This window comes from Schistocerca americana, chromosome X (assembly GCF_021461395.2).
Source record: "Schistocerca americana isolate TAMUIC-IGC-003095 chromosome X, iqSchAmer2.1, whole genome shotgun sequence".
In the NCBI taxonomy this organism is placed as follows: domain Eukaryota; kingdom Metazoa; phylum Arthropoda; class Insecta; order Orthoptera; family Acrididae; genus Schistocerca; species Schistocerca americana.
This window is the reverse complement of record NC_060130.1, coordinates 863,922,438-863,942,563: the sequence shown is the minus strand read 5'-3', so window position 1 is coordinate 863,942,563 and position 20,126 is coordinate 863,922,438. Positions and strand designations below refer to the sequence as shown.

Here is a 20,126-nt window from a genome sequence, read left to right as displayed (position 1 = left end):
AAAAAATTGAAATGCTTTACTGATACCAATTTCATTATTAATTTTGGTGTAGCTCCAAGAGTAATTTTTTAATCAATTATAGCTAAGTCAAAATTTTTAGTTTTTCCTGTAATTCTCATGTCGTACACATTGTTGCAGGTGCCGACACAGTAATTTTTCGAGATATTTTGGCGACAGTGAACCACAATGCAATAAAAGATGTGATGTGTGCAGAAATAAGAAGTCTGTAGAAATGTCAGTGCAGCAATTTTTGAATGATATTTTCCATAAAACAAGAGTCAGTCATGACTATAACTCCTACGATGATGACCTATATGAAGGAGGGCGCCGTGGACAGAAAAGGTAATACTTTTGAGGATAGAAAATTTGCTAGAAGGTGCATTAAAGGAGGGAAACAATTTACAAAATCACAGCTTTTTGATGAAGCTGTGATGGAATTAGTACAGGGAAACAACTACGTCACTTGTAATGCATTGTGTATAACAGCTATTAAAAATAAAAAAATACCATCAACTGAAAGCATTAGGCTATTCAAATCACAAAATTGTTTTCGAGAAAGAAATGTTATACTATTGAAAGTACAAAATTAATAACTGGTTTATTGACATTTAATTTATGTAAAGCAGCATCATGTTAAGCGTGTTTTTCCTGACAATTTCTTTCTGCAAATGAACTGTCATTGAATTCAGCTGAAACACAATACATGCAATTCAGTACTGCACAAGGCCTGACCACAACACTAGAAATAATGCGTAAGGGTAAGTAAATAAGTGAAACATGGTACTCTAACTGGAAGTCACTATTGCAAATCTTCTTAAACACATAAATGCTGCAACTTTTACATTATGGAGAATGTCAAAATTTTGAGATGAAAATGCCAAAAAGTTGACTGGCTTTTCCAATTTTCATTTACTAATGTCTTATTGTATCATATTCTGGGGATCTCATATCAAAGAAGGGAAGTGTTTCATAGAAGCATGAAATGAGGATAATGTGTGGTGTCCATTCTAGAACCTCTTGTAGGCAGCTCTTTAAGCAGTTGAGCATACTGACCACAGTGTCATTATACACATACTCTCTTATGAAGTTGTTCTCAACAGTCAGTCACAGTTTGAACACAAAAGTAATGTGCATAAATATAACACCAGAAGGAGAAATGATTTACACTATACTTAGTTAGTGCAGCATGGAAAGGATTGAGGTATTCAGCCATATCTTTGACCACCTCTCCAGTGAAGTAAAGAACTTAATGGGTGATATAACTAATTCAAACCCAAACTACCTACTTCACAACTCCTTCAGATCACTAAAAATCACTGTGTGCTCCCCCCCCCCTCCCCCCTCTTGAAGAAATCACATGAATGATCAGGATTTTGCCATATTTTCTGTTGTGAAGATGTTCTCTAATTGTAAAACTAATTTATTCCATATAAAAGCAAAAGGTTGCAAATAAGTAACTAACTGTAACTATTTTTGTGAAGGTGACTGCTAGGAGAGTGCATCCTGTCATCTTTTAATGATGATGTTCTTCGGAAAAATGAAAGAGAAAGGAGATGATGACACCCAGTATCAGGACATAATAGACTCTTCTCGAATAGTGTCTTGGTGCAGTGAACTTAACTTTCGAATATACAGTATACACGAGGCACTTGTTTGCTTTCACCACCCTGAGTGGACTGCATGAGTTCTAATTAAAGTTCCCCAACCTGAAATCTTCTATAGTTGTTATTCCCTGCACAGAAAACAGCACACAGGTCATGAATCCGTTATCTTAGTGAAGAAGTGACTTTATGTGAATAGTTAAATTTTCAAATATTTTGTCTACACAGGATGCCACTTGCTTTTTATCAGCAGAACACAAAAAACTGCACAATTACATTCCACTTCACAGTCATAAATAATTTTCATTCTTTAAAACAGTAATAAACTGCGTATTTCTGTAATTACTATCACACTTTTCTCAATTACGTGTCCACATAACCATAAATTGCTAATAAAGTCTTAACTGACACTGAACACAGCAGACAACATGTCTATCCTGCAAGGCTGCTGTACTAGCTATGAACTTACAGCTGAACAACTTCGCCTGCCATCCAAGTTAGGAGAAGTCATAAGACCACCGTAGAGCTTCGTCTGCCTTTTCATTTGGCAGTTGTTTATTATTCTGCTGGTTATTAATACTTGTGAAATAAAGTAATGATACCACGCTATTGAGAGATGCTTAATGTGAAATGCAAGTAAACACACTATATATTAGGAACAGGATTATTTGACCTTGGAGCAAGTTGAACTTGGATACAAAGATCCCTGATTGAGAATCCACTGAGCCCTTCTATGTCACATTTATTCAACAAACAACCAAGTCAGTGTGCATACATTCGTACTGACGAACAGCTACATAGGATCATTAGTATTAAACTTTGAAACTTTGTGCAGACTACATTTGAAAATTTTAAGAAAATATAATAGGTCTTTGTCCTTAAAACAGACAATGTAAACAGTCACTAAAATTTGGTTTATAAAAGAAGTGCACACCTTAACTCCAAAACTGTAGTCAGAACTAAGCAAAAATTCAATTATTTAAGCTGAACTTTGAGTGGCATCCAATTACACAATATTTTGAAGTCAAAAACTCGACTCAGCTTGCCAGTCCATCAGAAAATCAGAATTGTTAGTCATAAAAATTGATAAATTATACGTGCCCAAAGAAATAGCAATAACATTAAACCTGCTAATTTGCTGGATTTACACCTCACACTGCCTTAATGTAACCATACAGATAATGTTTCAGTGGAACTGATTCAGGAAAATGACATTGGCTCATTAGCTCTGTCGTACCTGGTGGGGATAAAACATTCAGACATCTACTTGTACAATTCACCAGTGCCAAATTACTTTAAGACACTTTAAAACAACAGAGAGAAAACCACAATTAATTTAAATGTTACAATAAAGCAAATCAATTATGCATAAATTCAATAGATCACCCAACACAGGCACACAAAAGGCTTGAAACAGTCAGTGCAAAAATTCGACACGTATGTAAATTGTGAGTACATTAATTAATACCTTACTACTAAAAGAGTGAGTGAACAAATTTGTAGATCAGTGCTCAGAGAGGGCCAGCTGGCAGCCATGGATTTAGTAAACATGAAGTACACTCCCATACTTCAATTTAAAAGCACAAATAAGTGTGTATAGTTTGTCACTGACATGCCATATAACACCCTAATCACCTTGCCAAATTATGAATGGAGGTAATCTGGGGAAACTTAGTGCAAACAAAATGTCCGGCAGGTCCTTATTGTTAGAAGGCAGAAATGAGGTTAAGGGAGCAGCCTTCGACACAGATGGGCTAATGTCCCACACCACAACCCGTTGGGCCAACAACAACATGCTATACCGTGAAGTCCCTCTTCCAGTAGAGGCAGTTACAAGACCGACTCCCTGCTGACCAATCTCCTCAGAAGTCATGGCTGGCACGTAACCATTTCAGGCAGTGACATCACTCTCGGCCACCAGTGACCTGCCCTATGCTCAACAGCCAAACACTGGCCACTGGCCATATTTCTGCCTGTGCATGGCCTTAAGACCTTTCACCAGGTAAAGGGTGCACATGCTATCAGCAGGTGTAAAATCTTTGCGTGAGCAATACCTACCCAGGAAAGAAACAATATGGATGTATAACCCCCCCCCCCCCCCCCTCAAAGTGAAGATTGGAAGAAGGTCAAGAGGCCTTTCTCACATTTGCCTGTACCCACAGCCCCTGCTAATAATCTGGCTTAGGTGAGCTCCGATCTTCCTATGTGTTTGCAGATCCTCTGTTAGGAAATTCTTCAGGGGTAGGACCTGGAGGACCTTGCATAGCCCCACAAAGTGCAGAAGCATTTTTCCGGTGAACCCTTATGCGACCTTACTCTGAGCCCAGGCATTTTTGATGTAGACCATATCGCCTACTGCCACTGATGTTGCAAGTCTTCCCCTGTTGTAACTTTGGGCTTGCCTATGGGGCATGAGAATCATATTCCTCCTTGCAGCCTTCCATTTCCCCCTCAAATTTCTGAAGTAAACAAGATTGTTGAATGAGCAAAGACCGCTGAAAGGGGACTCAACCTCAAATAAGAGCATCAGTTGGCCAGAGTAGCTTTGTGGACTTCATGGCACACTATATTGAATGCCAAACTTAACCAATGCAAGGAACCATCTTTTCTGGTGCCTGGATTGGTAGATAATAAGCATGAATTTCAAATTCCTATTTATGTTCTTTGCAAACAGGGGCAGGGGGTGTCATAAGGTGTTGTAGTTCCATGCCTAATCTTGTGGTTGAAACAGACAGTCCAAAACCCCTGTGAAGTAATCATGGGAGTGTTATTGGTCACTACCACCCCGGGTGGCCCAAACTGGCGAAGATAGTTAACAAATGCTGAGTCACACAAATGTTGTAAAAGCAGTCACCACTATGAATACAAACCTATTTTCGCCTTTGGTGCATGGAAGGGGACCCAGGTAATTGATAAATAATTTTTTCATTAGCTTAAACTCCATAATGGAATGCAAGAACCCATTTTGGTATATCAGGTTCTCTGCTTGCATTCTCAGCATTTACCTACCCGTAATTGTATATTGGTCCCCATTCCCTTTCAGGTCAGATGCTCCTTGTTTTTCATTTTCATTTTATGGATGTCCAGATGCTGCCCCCTCTCCATCCCCCCTCCCCCCCCCCCTCCCCACACACACACAATGATTGCTGGAAATAGGTGAAGACAGTCAGAACCAGACTTCGAGGGAGGCAGATCTTCAATTTACCGTTTTATCTCACGTGGTAACAAAATGGCCCCTTTTATAAAGAATACTCGTCCAACAAACGTCCTTCCTCTAACTCATTCCTGATACTGCCTAACTCGTTATCCTTTCCCTGTTCTTTGTCAAAGTCACAAAATAGGGAAAGGATCTCATTTACGACAGCAGCGGCCACTCGAGTTCCCGATATCTCTGTCCCACTGGCAGATGTTGGTACTCCCTGTTCACCCATTACCTCCTCCTCTTCGTCCTTAAACATTTGACTAACCGTGTCAGTGACCTGATTCTGTGATCCCTTAATGTGACCAACATCAAACTGAAACACTGATATATGCATGGGCCACCTTGCCACCCTTTACCATCTTGCATGGCCAGGCCACAACCAAATTTAAGGCTTAATTGTCAGTTTCCAACTTAAACCTCCTATGTTACAGATAGAATCTAAATTTCTCCAAGATGAGTAGCACTGCCAGGGCCTCGAGTTTGCACACAGAGTAGTGACCCTCTGGATCCCGACGTGCCCTAAATGCGTGTGCTAATAGCCGGCAGTGATGTTGTTGGTCTTGCAGCAAGATTGCCGTGATGCCTGAATTAGAACAATCAGTCTGGATTTATTGATTTATTTATTTATTGTTCCATGGGACCACATTAAGGAGAAGTCTCCATGGTCATGGAACGAGCCAATACATGAATTTACAACACGATTGTAGAAACAGATAACATGAAATATAAGAAACATATTCAGTTGTAGATTGTAGAAACAGATAAAATGAAATATAAGAAACATATTCAGGTGACACGTCGTTAGTTTAAATAAAGAAAATCAAGAATGTAACACTGGAATTTGCTTAATTTTTTAGCTCTTCCAGGAGCTCCTCGACAAAGTAGAAGGAGTGAGCCAGGAGGAGACTCTTCAGTTTAGACTTAAAAGCTTTTGGGCTACTGCTAAGATTTTTGAGTTCTTGTGGTAGCTTATTGAAAATGGATGCAGCAGAATACTGCACTCCTTTCTGCACAAGAGTCAAGGAAGTGCATTCCACATGCAGATTTGATTTCTGCCTAGTATTAACTGAGTGAAAGCTGCTAACTCTTGGGAATAAGCTAATATTGCTAACAACAAATGACATTAAAGAAAATATATACTGTGAGGGCAATGTCAAAATTCTCAGACTATTGAATAGGGGTCGACAAGAGGTTTTCGAACTTACACCACACATAGCTCGAACAGCCCGTTTTTGAGCCAAAAATACCATTTTTGAATCAGAAGAATTACACCAAGAAATAATACCATATGACATAAGCATATGAAAATATGCGAAGTAGACTACTTTTTGTGTTGAAATGTCACTTATTTCAGATACTGTTCTAATGGTAAATAAAGCGGCATTTAGTTTCTGAACAAGATCCTGAACATGGGCTTTCCACAACAGCTTACTATTTACCCGTATGCCTAGGAACTTGAACTGTTCCGTCTCGCTTATAACATGCCCATTCTGTCTGATTAAAATATCAGTTCTTGTTGAATTGTGAGTTAGAAACTGTAAAAACTGAGTCTTACTGTGATTTAGCATCAAATTATTTCCCACAAGCCACAAACTTATTTCATGAACTACATTATTTGATAATGTTTCAATATTACACACAAGATCCTTCACTACCAAGCTGGTGTCATCAGCAAACAGAAATATTTTTGAATCACCTGTAATACTAGAAGGCATATCATTTATATAAATAAGAAACAGCAGTGGCCCCAGCACCGATCTTTGGGGAACGCCCCATTTAACAGTGCCCCATTGGGACTGAACATCATTACCACTCTCAATATTGTGGAGAATTACCTTCTGCTTTCTGTTCTTAAAATAATAGGCGAACCAATTGTAAGCTACTCCCCTTACTCCGTAATGTTCCAACTTCTGCAGTAATATTTTGTGGTCAACACAGTCAAAAGCCTTCGTTAAATCAAAGAAAACACCTAACATTCACAACCTTTTATTTAATCCGTCCAAAACCTCACAGAGAAAAGAGACTATAGCATTTTCAGTTGTTAAGCCATTTCTAAAACCAAACTGTACATTTGACAGCAAATTATGTGAATTTAAATGCTGCAGTAACCTTGTATATACAACCCTCTCGATAACTTTAGCAAACACCGATGGCTTAGAAATAGGTCTATAATTATCAACATTATCCCTGTCTCCCTTTTTATAAAGTGGCTTCACTACCGAGTACTTTAATCAGTCAGGAAACCGACCACTCCTAAAGGAAAAGTTACAGATATGGCTAAGTACTGGGCTAACATACATGGAACAATACTTCAGTATTCTGCTAGATTCCCCGACATATCCATGAGAGTTCTTGGTCTTTAGTGATTTAATTATTAACTCAACCTCCCTCTTCTCAGTATCATGGAGGAGCATTTCAGGTAACAATCTCGGAACACTTTTTTCTACGAGCGCTATATGATTCCCTGTTGGGACTAGGTTTCTATTTAGTTCACCTGCTATATTCAGAAAGTGATTATTAAATACTGTACATATATGCGACTTATCAGTAACATGGACGTTCCCACTACGCACTGATTCTATGTCCTTGACCTGACTCTACAGACCAGCCACTTCTTTTTCGACTGACCATATGGTTTTAATTTTATCCTGAGACTTAGCTATTCTATCTGCATACCACATACTTTTTGCCTTCCTAATAACTTTTTTAAGCACCTTACAATACTGTTTGTAATGGGCTATTGCATTTAGATTGTGACTGTTTCTAACGTTTTGATATAATTGCCACTTTGTTCTACAAGATATTCTTATACCTTTAGTCAGCCACCCAGGCTGCCTGTTTGTGCTAGTACCCTGTTTTGAACGTTCTAACGGAAAGCAACTTTCAAAGAGCACGAGAAAAGTCTTGAGGAAAGCATTATATTTATTGTCTACTGTATCAGCACTATAAACATCTTGCCACTCTTGTTCCTTGATAAGATTTACAAAAGTCTTTACAGCAACTGGATCAGCTTTCCTAAAAAGTTGGTAACTATATTTAACATGTGTTGCAGCACAAAAATCTTTTAGACTTAAAATTTGTGCATCATGATCCGAAAGGCCATTCACCATTTTGCTAACAGTTTGCCCTTCTAGTAATGACGAATGAACAAAAATATTGTCTATGGTTGTTCTACTGTTCCCTTGCACTCTCGTTGGAAAGAATATGGTTTGGATAAGATTATATGAATTAAGGAGGTCTACCAGCATCCTTTTCCTTGCACAATCACTTACACAATTTATATTGAAGTCACCACATATAACTAACTTTTTGTATTTCCTATAAAGTGAACCAAGAACCTCCTCTAGCTTTAGCAAAAATGTTGTGAAATTTGAGTCTGGGGATCTATAAATAACAACAGTAAGAAGTTTAGCTCCACTAAATTTAACCACACCTGCACAACATTCAAACACCTTTTCAGTGCAGTACTTTGAAACATCAATTGACTCAAATGGGATACCGTTTTTCACATACATGGCTACCCCCCCACACCGCAAAGAGCTCCTAGAAAAGCTGCCAGCCAACCTGTATCCTGGTAAAGGAAGCCTTTGAATTATCTCCTTATTTAAGAAGTGTTCAGATATACCAATAATTTCAGAGTCAACATCTATAAGCAGTTCACTAACTTTATCTCTAATGCCTTGTATGTTTTGATGAAATATATTAATTCCCTCATTAATCGGATACCTAAGCTTTGTCGAAAGTGGTTTCTTTGTTAGAGAGACTTTCCTGTCAGCTGACTTCAATCTAAAAAAAGGTACAGCTCTAACACCCACAACTACCGGAATTTTCCCATGAGTGATCCCACCACCCCCACCTATGCTGTCACCTATAAGCTTTGCCAACCTCCCCTTTCCATACCTGTTGAGGTGCAGGCCATGTCTAGTGAAACCCGTCCTGCTGATAGACTCCACCGACACCACTGAAATGTGACTCATGCCTTCTGTCATTAGCGCACCCCCAAGTCTCTTGTTATTACGCCTGATGGCTGTATTAAGATGAGGCCGATCGTGACGCTGAAACAGTTCCACGAAATGCACATTCGTGTTTCCAGTCTGAGTGGCTATCTTTTCCAGGTCACCATCTATGTCATACTCCCCATCCCTATCAATACTATTACCAGCCCCACCCACAATCACTACCTGATCCTCTTTTGTAAAATCCCTACATAACCCCCCTATGTTAAAAGTCTAAAATCCCTACATAACCCCCCTATGTTAAAAGTCACCTGAGCCAATCCTGCATTAGGCTTCACAATGCTGGTGACCTGGTACTCACTCCCCAAAACTTCCTGCAACTGCTGGCCTACACCTCTACCATGAGAACTACCTAACAGCAGAACCGTCTTCTTTCTCTTAGACTTTGCAACTGTCCTAGCCACCGTAACTGCTGAGGTCTGCTGCACACTTTCTACATGTACAGCTACTAGAGATTCCTCTCCACTAGACTCTGACAGTTGGTCATATCTATTACAAACAGCAATAGTAAAACTATCTGAAAATCTCCTTCTCCTAGCAGATCTCTTGCCAACAGCCAGCTCCCATTCCCCAACCCCCTTCATCTACATCTACATTTATACTCCGCAAGCCACCCAAAGTTGTGTGGCGGAGGGCATTTTACGTGCCACTGTCATTACCTCCCTTTCCTGTTCCAGTCGCGTATGCTTCGCGGGAAGAACGACTGTCTGAAAGCCTCCGTGTGCACTCTAATCTCTCTAATTTTACATTCGTGATCTCCTCGGGAGGTATAAGTAGGGGGAAGCAATATATTCGATACCTCATCCAGAAACGCACCCTCTCGAAACCTGGCAAGCAAGCTACACCGCGATGCAGAGCGCCTCTCTTGCAGAGTCTGCCACTTGAGTTTATTAAACATCTCCGTAACACTATCACGGTTACCAAATAACCCTGTGACGAAACGCGCCGCTCTTCTTTGGATCTTCTCTATCTCCTCCGTCAAACCGATCTGGTACGAATCCCACACTGATGAGCAATACTCAAGTATAGGTCGAACGAGAGTTTTGTAAGCCACCTCCTTTGTTGATGGACTACATTTTCTAAGCACTCTCCCAATGAATCTCAACCTGGTACCCGCCTTACCAACAATTAATTTTATATGATCATTCCACTTCAAATCGTTCCGCACGCATACTCCCAGATATTTTACAGAAGTAACTGCTACCAGTGTTTGTTCCGCTATCATATAATCATACAATAAAGGATCCTTCTTTCTATGTATTCGCAATACGTTACATTTGTCTATGTTAAGGGACAGTTGCCACTCCCTGCACCAAGTGCCTATCCGTGCAGATCTTCCTGCATTTCGCTACAATTTTCTAATGCTGCAACTTCTCTGTATACTACAGCATCATCCGCGAAAAGCTGCATGGAACTTCTGACACTATCTACTAGGTCATTTATATATATTGTGAAAAGCAATGGTCCCATAACACTCCCCTGTGGTACGCCAGAGGTTACTTTAACGTCTGTAGACGTCTCTCCATTGATAACAACATGCTGTGTTCTGTTTGCTAAAAACTCTTCAATCCAGCCACACAGCTGGTCTGATATTCCGTAGGCATGATACTCGAGCAAAAGACATGTTCTAAAATTCTACAACAGATCCACGTCAGAGACATAGGTCTATAGTTTTGCGCAACTGCTCGACGACCCTTCTTGAAGACTGGGACTACCTGTGCTCTTTTCCAATCATTTGGAACCCTCCGTTCCTCTAGAGACTTGCGGTACACGGCTGTTAGAAGGGGGGCAAGTTCTTTCGCGTACTCTGTGTAGAATCTAATTGGTATCCCGTCAGGTCGAGTGGACTTTCCTCTATTGAGTGATTCCAGTTGCTTTTCTATTCCTTGGACACTTATTTCGATGTCAGCCATTTTTTCGTTTGTGCGAGGATTTAGAGAAGGAATTGCAGTGCGGTCTTCCTCTGTGAAACAGCTTTGGAAAAAGCTTTACGCGTGTCATCCTCTGTTTCAATGCCATCATCATCCCAGAGTGTCTGGATATGCTGTTTCGAGCCCCTTCTCCCTCCTCATCCTATCTAGCTCCTCCTGTGCAGTTTTTCAACTGCACCTGAAGGGCACAGATCTTACGCTCCTGCTCCTCTATCAACTTACTCTTGCTACATAACCTGCAGTTCCAGGAGAGGATCTCACCAGAATGCCCACTGGCGTCCCCACTGCATTCCCCCCAGTGAAAATACTTCGAACAAGTCTCACACCGCAATCCACTACTCACGAACCTACAGCAAAGCCCACACTTCTCACTCATGGTAAAATTTTACAGTTATTGAAACAAGAAAACAACTTTATCTAAGTTCCGCTACTACAATAAGAAGATGTTAAAAATTGACTACAATAATCACAAACTTGCTCTACAAGGAAAGTAACTACTATTATTGACAGTATTAATCAACAACAAATGAGAATATAACAAAATACTAACACAGAAAGAAAATCAAACGTCTAATGACAGTAACGAAACTGAAAGCAGATCGCAAAAATTTCTTCTGAAGTTATTTCACCGGAAAACACCAAGAACACCGGTTGAAGACTACTAAAGTTCCTAAATAAACTACTATACACAAACAATTAATTAGTACTTAGCTTTCGATGCGCCGCTACAGCTGCAACTGGTCAGCGCGGAATGTAAACACGGGTAAGGTCACAACACAAGAAAGGCAGAGGTGAATGAAGAAACCACTAATAAGTCACTTATATCACACTTATATCACAAACGGCAGATTGAAGTTGGGAGTTTCTAACACCAGGCCATTGCTGATCACATGTTTTAGGGAACTGAATGCAGATTGCTGGGAGTCATTTCACCTAAACCTTTTCCCTTGCCTTCGGAGTTGATTCAGAGAAGCCACTTACTGGACGAAGTTAGGCACAAATGTTCTGAAGAAATTCACCATTTTGATAAATCAGGCTATACCTCACAGCAGCTGTGTGGGATCTACTGGAATGCTGCTTCTATGTCAAGGTCTGGAGTCAACTGTTCAGAAGTCACTCTAATGGTTCTTTGCAATCTCTAGCCAAAAGCTGCCCACTCCCACACAGAAAAACCCATGCCGCATGTCCCCTTTTGCACTTGACTCAGCAAGTTCCTTTTATAATTCAAACCAGTGTGTGTCGCACGACCACTCTGTTTCTCGTCCTTGTGTCCGACAATTTTAACACTGGTTGCCATTTTGTCTAGATAGGAAAATGAATGCAGATTACCTGTAAACATTACACATGAATGATCTTATGGTCGCATCCCCATCCAAAAAAGCAGCTCCTTCCTGAATAACACCAAGTAAGGAATAGCCTGCGTCAGATGCAGCACTCACCTCGCTTTCTGCAAATCTACCCACAATGCAACCCTGGCCACTCACACACGTTTAATGTAATCAGCTAGAAATGCCATTCTAAGGGGCCCAGGTTCGATTCCCGGCTGGTCGGAGGTTCTCCGCTCAGGGACTGGGTGTTGTGTCATCGTCATCATCATCATATCCCCATCAATGCGCAAGTTGCTGAAGTGGTGTCAACTCAAAAGACTCTTGCACTAGGCGACCGGTCTACCCGATGGGAGGCCCTAGCCACATGACATTTTACTTCATTTCAGCTAGTGTCTCATGAGAAACTTGCTCCATGTAAAGGTATTCATTAATTAGATCCTTATGTCTACGTATTCCCAAGCACAAAACAGACTCCTCTCATAGAGCGCACTGAGGGAACCACCACTTTGCAAAACTTCAACTATTAACTTACTTAAATGCCCCTCGACAAGAGGGTAAATAACTTGACATACCACTTTGTGCAGTATCTGCAAGGCCTTGGCCTGGTTTTGAAGCCTTAAAGTTAACCGTAACACCTTTGTTATGTGGTTGATATCACTAACTGACAAAATGTGGATGCTTTGGATAACAGGAAAAATGGGGTTTTGAAGCTTACTAAACTGATAACATACATCTGTTCACTTACTAGGCTCCTCCATACACCCTAGTTCTTGAGTCTCCCCTCTTTCTCTCTATCCTGCCATTTAAGAAGGGACACATGTCATTGCACCAAAAGAATTTTGTCCTTTAACTCTGATATATCAGGTATGAACTTAGGCTTCTTGTTAACTGCATGTATATCCTTAACTCTATTGGCAGTCTGATCTACCAGTGTGTGCAACCTCATTGCCTGAGTGCGAGAGGGGGAGATACCATCCAACAAAGCAGCTCCTTCCTGAATAACACCAAGTAAGGAATAACCTGCAGCACATGCAGTACTCACCTCCCAGACTGCCTGTGATGTGATGTGATGTGATGTGATGTTCACCAGCCTGTCCAAGGCACCCTGCAGCCGCCGACACAATGCAGCCACTCTGCACTCTTCAGATTTGCCTTGAATTCTTAATTCACACTGTAAACAGTCATCCCCTAAATACTTCAGTTCCAGGACAGTTCTCGTGTCAATAGTCAACAGGATTCTGCAAGCACAAGGAAAACTATAATGACTAATATGAAGAAAGGGTGCAAGACTGTAACTACTCAGCCTATAAACAATAACTGCTCAGTACCAGTGTGTGCTTTTGCCCAGTAATAACCATGCTTATTTCTACCATTTGGTAGGTTTGATATTAGGGATGGGATTATGTGACATTGGAGGAGGTTAAACTTAGATACAAGGATCCTTGATTGTAAGCCACTGAGCCCTCCTATATAACATTTATTTAACAGACAGCCAAGTCAGTTTGCATACATTGGTACTTGACAAACAGTTCTATAGTATCATTAGTAATAAACTGAAACATACTAAGTTTCAAAATTTTAAGAAAATGCAATGGGCTTTGGCCCTTAAAACAGACAATGTAAACAGTAACTAAAACTTACTTTATGAAAGAACTGCACACTTTAAGTCCAAAATTGTAATCAGAACTAAGAAAAAATTCAGTTATTTGAGCTGAACTTTGAGTGACATCCAATTACATAATATTTTGAAGTCAAAAGATTTGCTCTGCTTGTCATTTCACAAGAAAATCAGAATCCTTAGTAATTAAAGTAAATAACATACAAGTGCCCAATAAATGCAATAGTTTGCTGAGTTTACACCTGATACTGCCTTTATCCAGCTGCATAGGAAAGTGACACTGGCTCTATCATAGCTGCCTAGGGTAAAACATTTCAGACAGCTACTTTTACAATTCACCAGTGTGTCCATGCCTTATGCTAAGTTACTTCTGATACTTTAAAACAACAGAGAGAAAACCACAGTTATTTTACATGTTGCAATAAAACACATCAAGTATGCATGAATTCAACAAATTGCCCAACATAGGCACACTAAAGGCTGACACAGTTGGTGCAAAAATTTGACACTTAAGAAATCGCGACTACATTAGTTAACATGACTTCACTTCCACCAGTAGCTCTCTCCTTTCTTCCTTTCAGGGGAGCTTGTCTAGCAAGGTATACAGAAGAAGTTCTGTGAGGTTGAGAATGCAGGAGAGAGGTGATGGCAGAAGTGAAGCTATGAGGGTGGTAATGAGTCATGCTTGGATAGTTCAGTCAGCATAGCACTTGCCAGTCCTGACAAAACTCTACCATATGGTGAGCAAGATGTATGAGACAGGTGAAATACCCTCAGACTTCAAGAAGAATATAATAATTCAAATCCCAAAGAAAGCAGGTGCTGACAAGTGTGAAAATTACTGAACAATCAGTTTAATAAGTCACAGACGCAAAATACTAACGCGAATTCTTTACAGACGAATGGTAAAACTGGTAGAAGCCGACCTCGGGGAAGATCAGTTTGGATTCCGTAGAAATATTGGAACACGTAAGGCAATACTGACCCTACGACTTATCTTAGAAGCTAGATTAAGGAAAGGCAAACCTACGTTTCTAGCATTTGTAGACTTAGAGAAAGCTTTTGACAATGTTGACAGGAATACTCTCTTTCAAATTCTGAAGGTACAAGGGGTAAAATACAGGGAGCGAAACGCAATTTACAATTTGTACAGAAACCAGATGGCAGTTATAAGAGTCGAGGGACATGAAAGGGAAGCAGTGATTGGGAAGGGAGTGAGACAGGGTTGTAGCCTATTCCCGATGTTCTTCAATCTGTATATTGAGCAAGCAGTGAAGGAAACAAAAGAAAAATTCGGAGTGGGTATTAAAGTCCATGGAGAAGAAATAAAAACTTTGAGGTTCGCCGATGACATTGTAATTCTGTCAGAGACAGCAAAGGACTTGGAAGAGCAGTTGAACGGAATGGATAGTGTCTTGAAAGGAGGATATAAGATGAACATCAACAAAAGCAAAACGAGGATAATGGAAGGTAGTCGAATTAAGTCGGATAATGCTGAGGGAGTTAGATTAGGAAATGAGACACTTAAAGTAGTAAATGAGTTTTGCTATTTGGGTTGCAAAATAACTGATGATGGTCGTAGCAGAGAGGCTATAAATGTTGACGTGCAATGGCAAGGAAAGCGTTTCTGAAGAAGAGAAATTTGTTAACATCGAGTATAGATTTAAGTGTCAGAAAGTCATTTCTGGAAGTATTTGTTTGAAGCGTAGCCATGTATGGAAGTGAAACATGGACGATAACTAGTTTGGACAAGAAGAGAATAGAAGCTTTCGAAATGTGGTGCTACAGAAGAATGCTGAAGATTAGATGGGTAGATCATATAACTAATGAGGAGGTACTGAATAGGATTGGGGAGAAGAGAAGGTTGTGGCACAACTTGACTAGAAGAAGGGATCAGTTGGTATGACATATTCTGAGGCATCAGGGGATCACCAATTGGAGGACAGCATGGAGGGTAAAAATCGTAGAGGGAGACCAAGAGATGAATACACTAAACAGATACAGAAGGATGCAGGTTGCAGCAGGTACTGGGAGATGAAGAAGCTTGCACAGGGTAGAGTAGCATGGAGAGCTGCATCAAACTGGTCTCAGGACTGAAGACCACAACAACAACAACAGCACTTGCCCATGAAAGCCCATGGTCTCAGGTTTGACTCCTCATGTGGCACACAGTTTTAATCTGCTGGGAAGTTTCAAAAAGGTACACACACTGCTGCAGAATGAAAATTCATTCTGGAAAATCATTTGTTATCCACCTGGTAGCAGTCCCTACAGTTAATAACAAACACTCATGATACTATTTATGCTTTCCACCTCTGACCTCATCCTCCCTGAGTGATGCCAAAAGTTAACAGCACTGGATAATATGTTTTGTATACGGAGTAAGTCACTAACTATTGCCACCAAGAATAACTCCGAAAGTATGATAGGAGGTGAAAAGTTTGTGAGACAAAAAAAGTTGCATGGGACAACGGGGGCCAAATATGACATTGGTTTTTTGTTGCTACGTGGGGTTCACTTCAAAGATATGAAGGTCAACTTTTTTTTTAAATGGGATACTATAGTTTGGTACTTACTTTCTGATAGCAGCTATCGAGACGAATCCAGTGATTTGTAACAGTAAGGTCTTTGAAGGTCAATTAAGGTCACGAAAGTGGCATGAATGTCCGTTTACAGATGATGTTCAGAGTGATGATCATTGTTATCAATGAAGTGCTGCAATCTTCCTATCATGGATTGAGTGGTATTCCTTATCACATCGGCACTTATTGAAGCACATGCTCGACAATTCTCTCTCGCATATCTTCAGATGTAGTTGCAACATATTTATAAACAATGTCTTTTACGAATCCCAATCAGAAAAAATCCAGAGGCATCAAGTTTGGCAAATGTGCTGGTCACGACATATCTCCTCTGCATCCAATCCACTGATTTGGAAATTGTCTCTGCAACTCATTTCTCACCATCAGCAAAACATGTGCCGGACACCCATCATGTCGATACCACATTCTGTTCCTTGTTCCTAAAAGTATTTCTTCCAATAACAGAGCTTATGTTTCTTCCAGGAATGTGGTGTACTTCCTACCATGAAGATTTCCTTCAATGAAATAGGGGTGTATAATTCTGTCCTCCTGACTCCTATGCCATACATTTTTGGTGTGCAACTTGCCGCAGCGAACACAGATTTTCAGTTGCCCAATAATGCATGTTATGCAAGTTAACATTTCCACGGTTCGTGAATGTAGTCTCATCAGTAAATAAAATGAAATTAATAAATGTGCCAACCCTCTGAATCTGAAGTTGAGCCCATTGGCAGAATTCAATGTGACGCATACAATCCATGCAAGTTAGTTTGTGGTGCAGACTGATATGGTAAGGATGATATTTTTGGTGAAGCAGAACACGAACACGAAAACACTACTCTGGCTCATGCCAGATTCCCTTGCTATTTGACATCAACTGACATAAGGATCTTGAACCACAGTGGAGAGTACCAATTTCTGTTTCCTCATTAGTAACGTTCCTTTGCGGGATATGTTTCCGATGCATTAAAGATCCAGTTGTGCTCAATTTATCATACACATATTTAAATGTACAATGTGTAGGGCAAGTACGTTGAGGATATCTTTCAGTGTATAAGCCTCTAGCTCTTATTGAATTTCATTGCCATTCTCCACAAATGAGAAGTGTATCGACTTGTTCTTCGAAGGAACACATCATTCACATTCTCTTGATTCGACGATACTAGTCTTACTGTTCCTATTAGTGTTGCATTGTGAAACCATCAAACGGTGTTTACATGTCAATGGTACATTAGATGGATACGCCGTATTTGGCGAATATTTACTATTTGCATGATACACGAGAGAGAATTGTCAGAGCACGTGCTTCAAAAAGTGCCAAAGTGATTAGGAATACCACTCAATCCATGATAAGAAGATTGCAGCACTGCATTGATACCAATGGTCATCACTTCAAACACTTTCTGTAAATTGATGTTCATGCCACCTTTGTGACCTTGAATAACCTTCAAAGACCTTACACATTGTTGGATTCATCTCGATAGCTGCTATCAGAAAATAAGTACCAAACTATAGCATCCCATAAAAAAACAAAGATGACCATCATATCTCTGATGCAAGCCCACATAGCAACAAAAAAACGACGACATATTATGGCCCCCGTTGTCTCATGCAACTTTTGTCCCACAAACTTTTCAACTCCTGTCATAGTTTCAGAGTTATTCTTGGGGGCAATAGTCAGTGACTCACCCTGTATACCTGACAGCATTTTCTGAAGTGGTAGGTACACTGGGATGGAGCTCTGCTCTTTATGGGTAACTAAGAATAAGTCTCTTGGATGCATAAAATTTAGTGAGACATGTTACAATACATGAGTTCCATACAGAATCATCCTGAGACTTTTCAAGTAGATCAGCTACAAAGGCCATAATCTCAATACCTGGATGTAATCAATGTTGTTGTTGTTGTTGTGGTCTTCAGTCCTGAGACTGGTTTGATGCAGCTCTCCATGCTACCTTATCCCGTGCAAACTTCTTCATCTCCCAGTACCTACTGCAACCTACATCCTTCTGAATCTGCTTAGTGTATTCATCTCTTGGTCTTCCTCTACGATTTTTACCCTCCACGCTGCCCTCCAATACTAAATTGGTGATCCCTTGATGCCTCAAAACATGTCCTACCAACCGATCCCTTCTTCTAGTCAAGTTGTGCCACAAACTCCTCTTCTCCCCAATCCTATTCAATACCTCCTCATTAGTTATGTGATCTACCCGTCTAATCTTCAGAATTCTTCTGTAGCACCACATTTCGAAAGCTTCTATTCTCTTCTTGTCCAAACTACTTATCGTCCATGTTTCACTTCCATACATGGCTACGCTCCAAACAAATACTTTCAGAAACGACTTCCTGAAACTTAAATCTATACTCGATGTTAACAAATTTCTCTTCTTCAGAAACACTTTTCTTGCCATTGCCAGTCTACATTTATAGCCTCTCTGCTTCGACCATCATCAGTTATTTTGCTCCCCAAATAGCAAAATTCCTTTACTACTTTAAGTGTCTCATTTCCTAATCTAATTCCCTCAGCATCACCCGACTTAATTCGACTACATTCCATTATCATCGTTTTGCTTTTGTTGATGTTCATCTTATATCCTCCTTTCAAGACACTATTCATTTCGTTCAACTGCTCTGCTAAGCCATTTGCTGTCTCTGACAGAATTACAATGTCATCGGCGAACATCAAAGTTTTTATTTCTTCTCCATGGATTTTAATACCTAGTCCAAATTTTTATTTGTTTTCTTTACCGCTTGTTCAATATACAGATTGAATAACAACGGGGATGGCTACAACCCTGTCTCACTCCCTTCCCAATCACTGCTTCCCTTTCATGTCCCTCGACTCTTATAACTGCCATCTGGTTTCTGCACAAATTGTAAATAGCCTTTCGCTCCCTGCATTTTACCCCTTGTACCTTCAGAATTTGAAAGAGAGTATTCCAGTCAACACTGTCAAAAGCTTTCTCTAAGTCTACAAATGCTAGAAACATAGATTTGCCTTTCCTTAATCTTTCTTCTAAGGTGAGTCGTAAGGTCAGTATTGCCTCACGTGTTGCAATATTACTACGGAATCCAAACTGATCTTCCCCGAGGTCTGCTTCTACCAGTTTTTCCATTCATCTGTAAAGAATTCATGTTAGTATTTTGCAGCTGTCACTTATTAAACTGATAGTTTGGTGATTTTCACATCTGTCAACCCCTGCTTTCTTTGGGATTGGAATTATTATATTCTTCTTGAAGCCTGATGGTGTTTCACCTGTCTCATATATCTTGCTCACCAGATGGTAGAGTTTTGTCAGGACTGGCTCTCCCAAGGCTGTCAGTAGTTCTAATGGAGTGTTGTCTACTCCCGGGGCCTTGTTTTGACTTAGGTCTTTCAGTGCTCTGTCAAACTCTTCACGCAGTATCGTATCTCCCGTTTCATCTTCATCCACATCCTCTTCCATTTCCATAATGTTGCCCTCAAGTGCATCGTCGTTGTATAGACCCTCTTTATACTCCTTCCGCGATTCTGCTTTCCCTTCTTTGCTTAGAACTGGGTTTCCATCTGAGCTCTTTATATTCATACTAGTGGTTCCCTTTTCTCCTAAGGTCTCTTTAATTTTCCTGTAGGCATTATATATCATACCCCTAGTGAGATAAGCCTTTACATCCTCACATTTGTCCTCTAGCCATCCCTGCTTAGCCATTTTGCACTTTCTGTCAATCTCATTTTTGAGACGTTTGTATTCCTTTTTGCCTGCTTTATTTATTGCATTTTTATATTTTCTCCTTTCATCAATTAAATTCAATATTTCTTCTGTCACCCAAGGATTTCTACTAGCCCTCGTCTTTTTACCTACTTGATC

At 40.2% G+C, this 20,126-nt stretch overlaps 1 protein-coding gene across 1 annotated transcript in view; it reads left to right on the top strand.

The window, feature by feature from the left end:
- LOC124554911 (ATP-dependent DNA helicase Q5-like) overlaps window positions 1-20,126 on the top strand; it is a 309,389-nt gene that overhangs the window by 206,322 nt on the left and 82,941 nt on the right. The window contains exon 9 of the mRNA XM_047128599.1: window positions 139-342. Within this exon, the coding sequence (XP_046984555.1) occupies window positions 139-342 (204 nt within the window). The remainder of the gene's footprint in view (window positions 1-138; window positions 343-20,126) is intronic.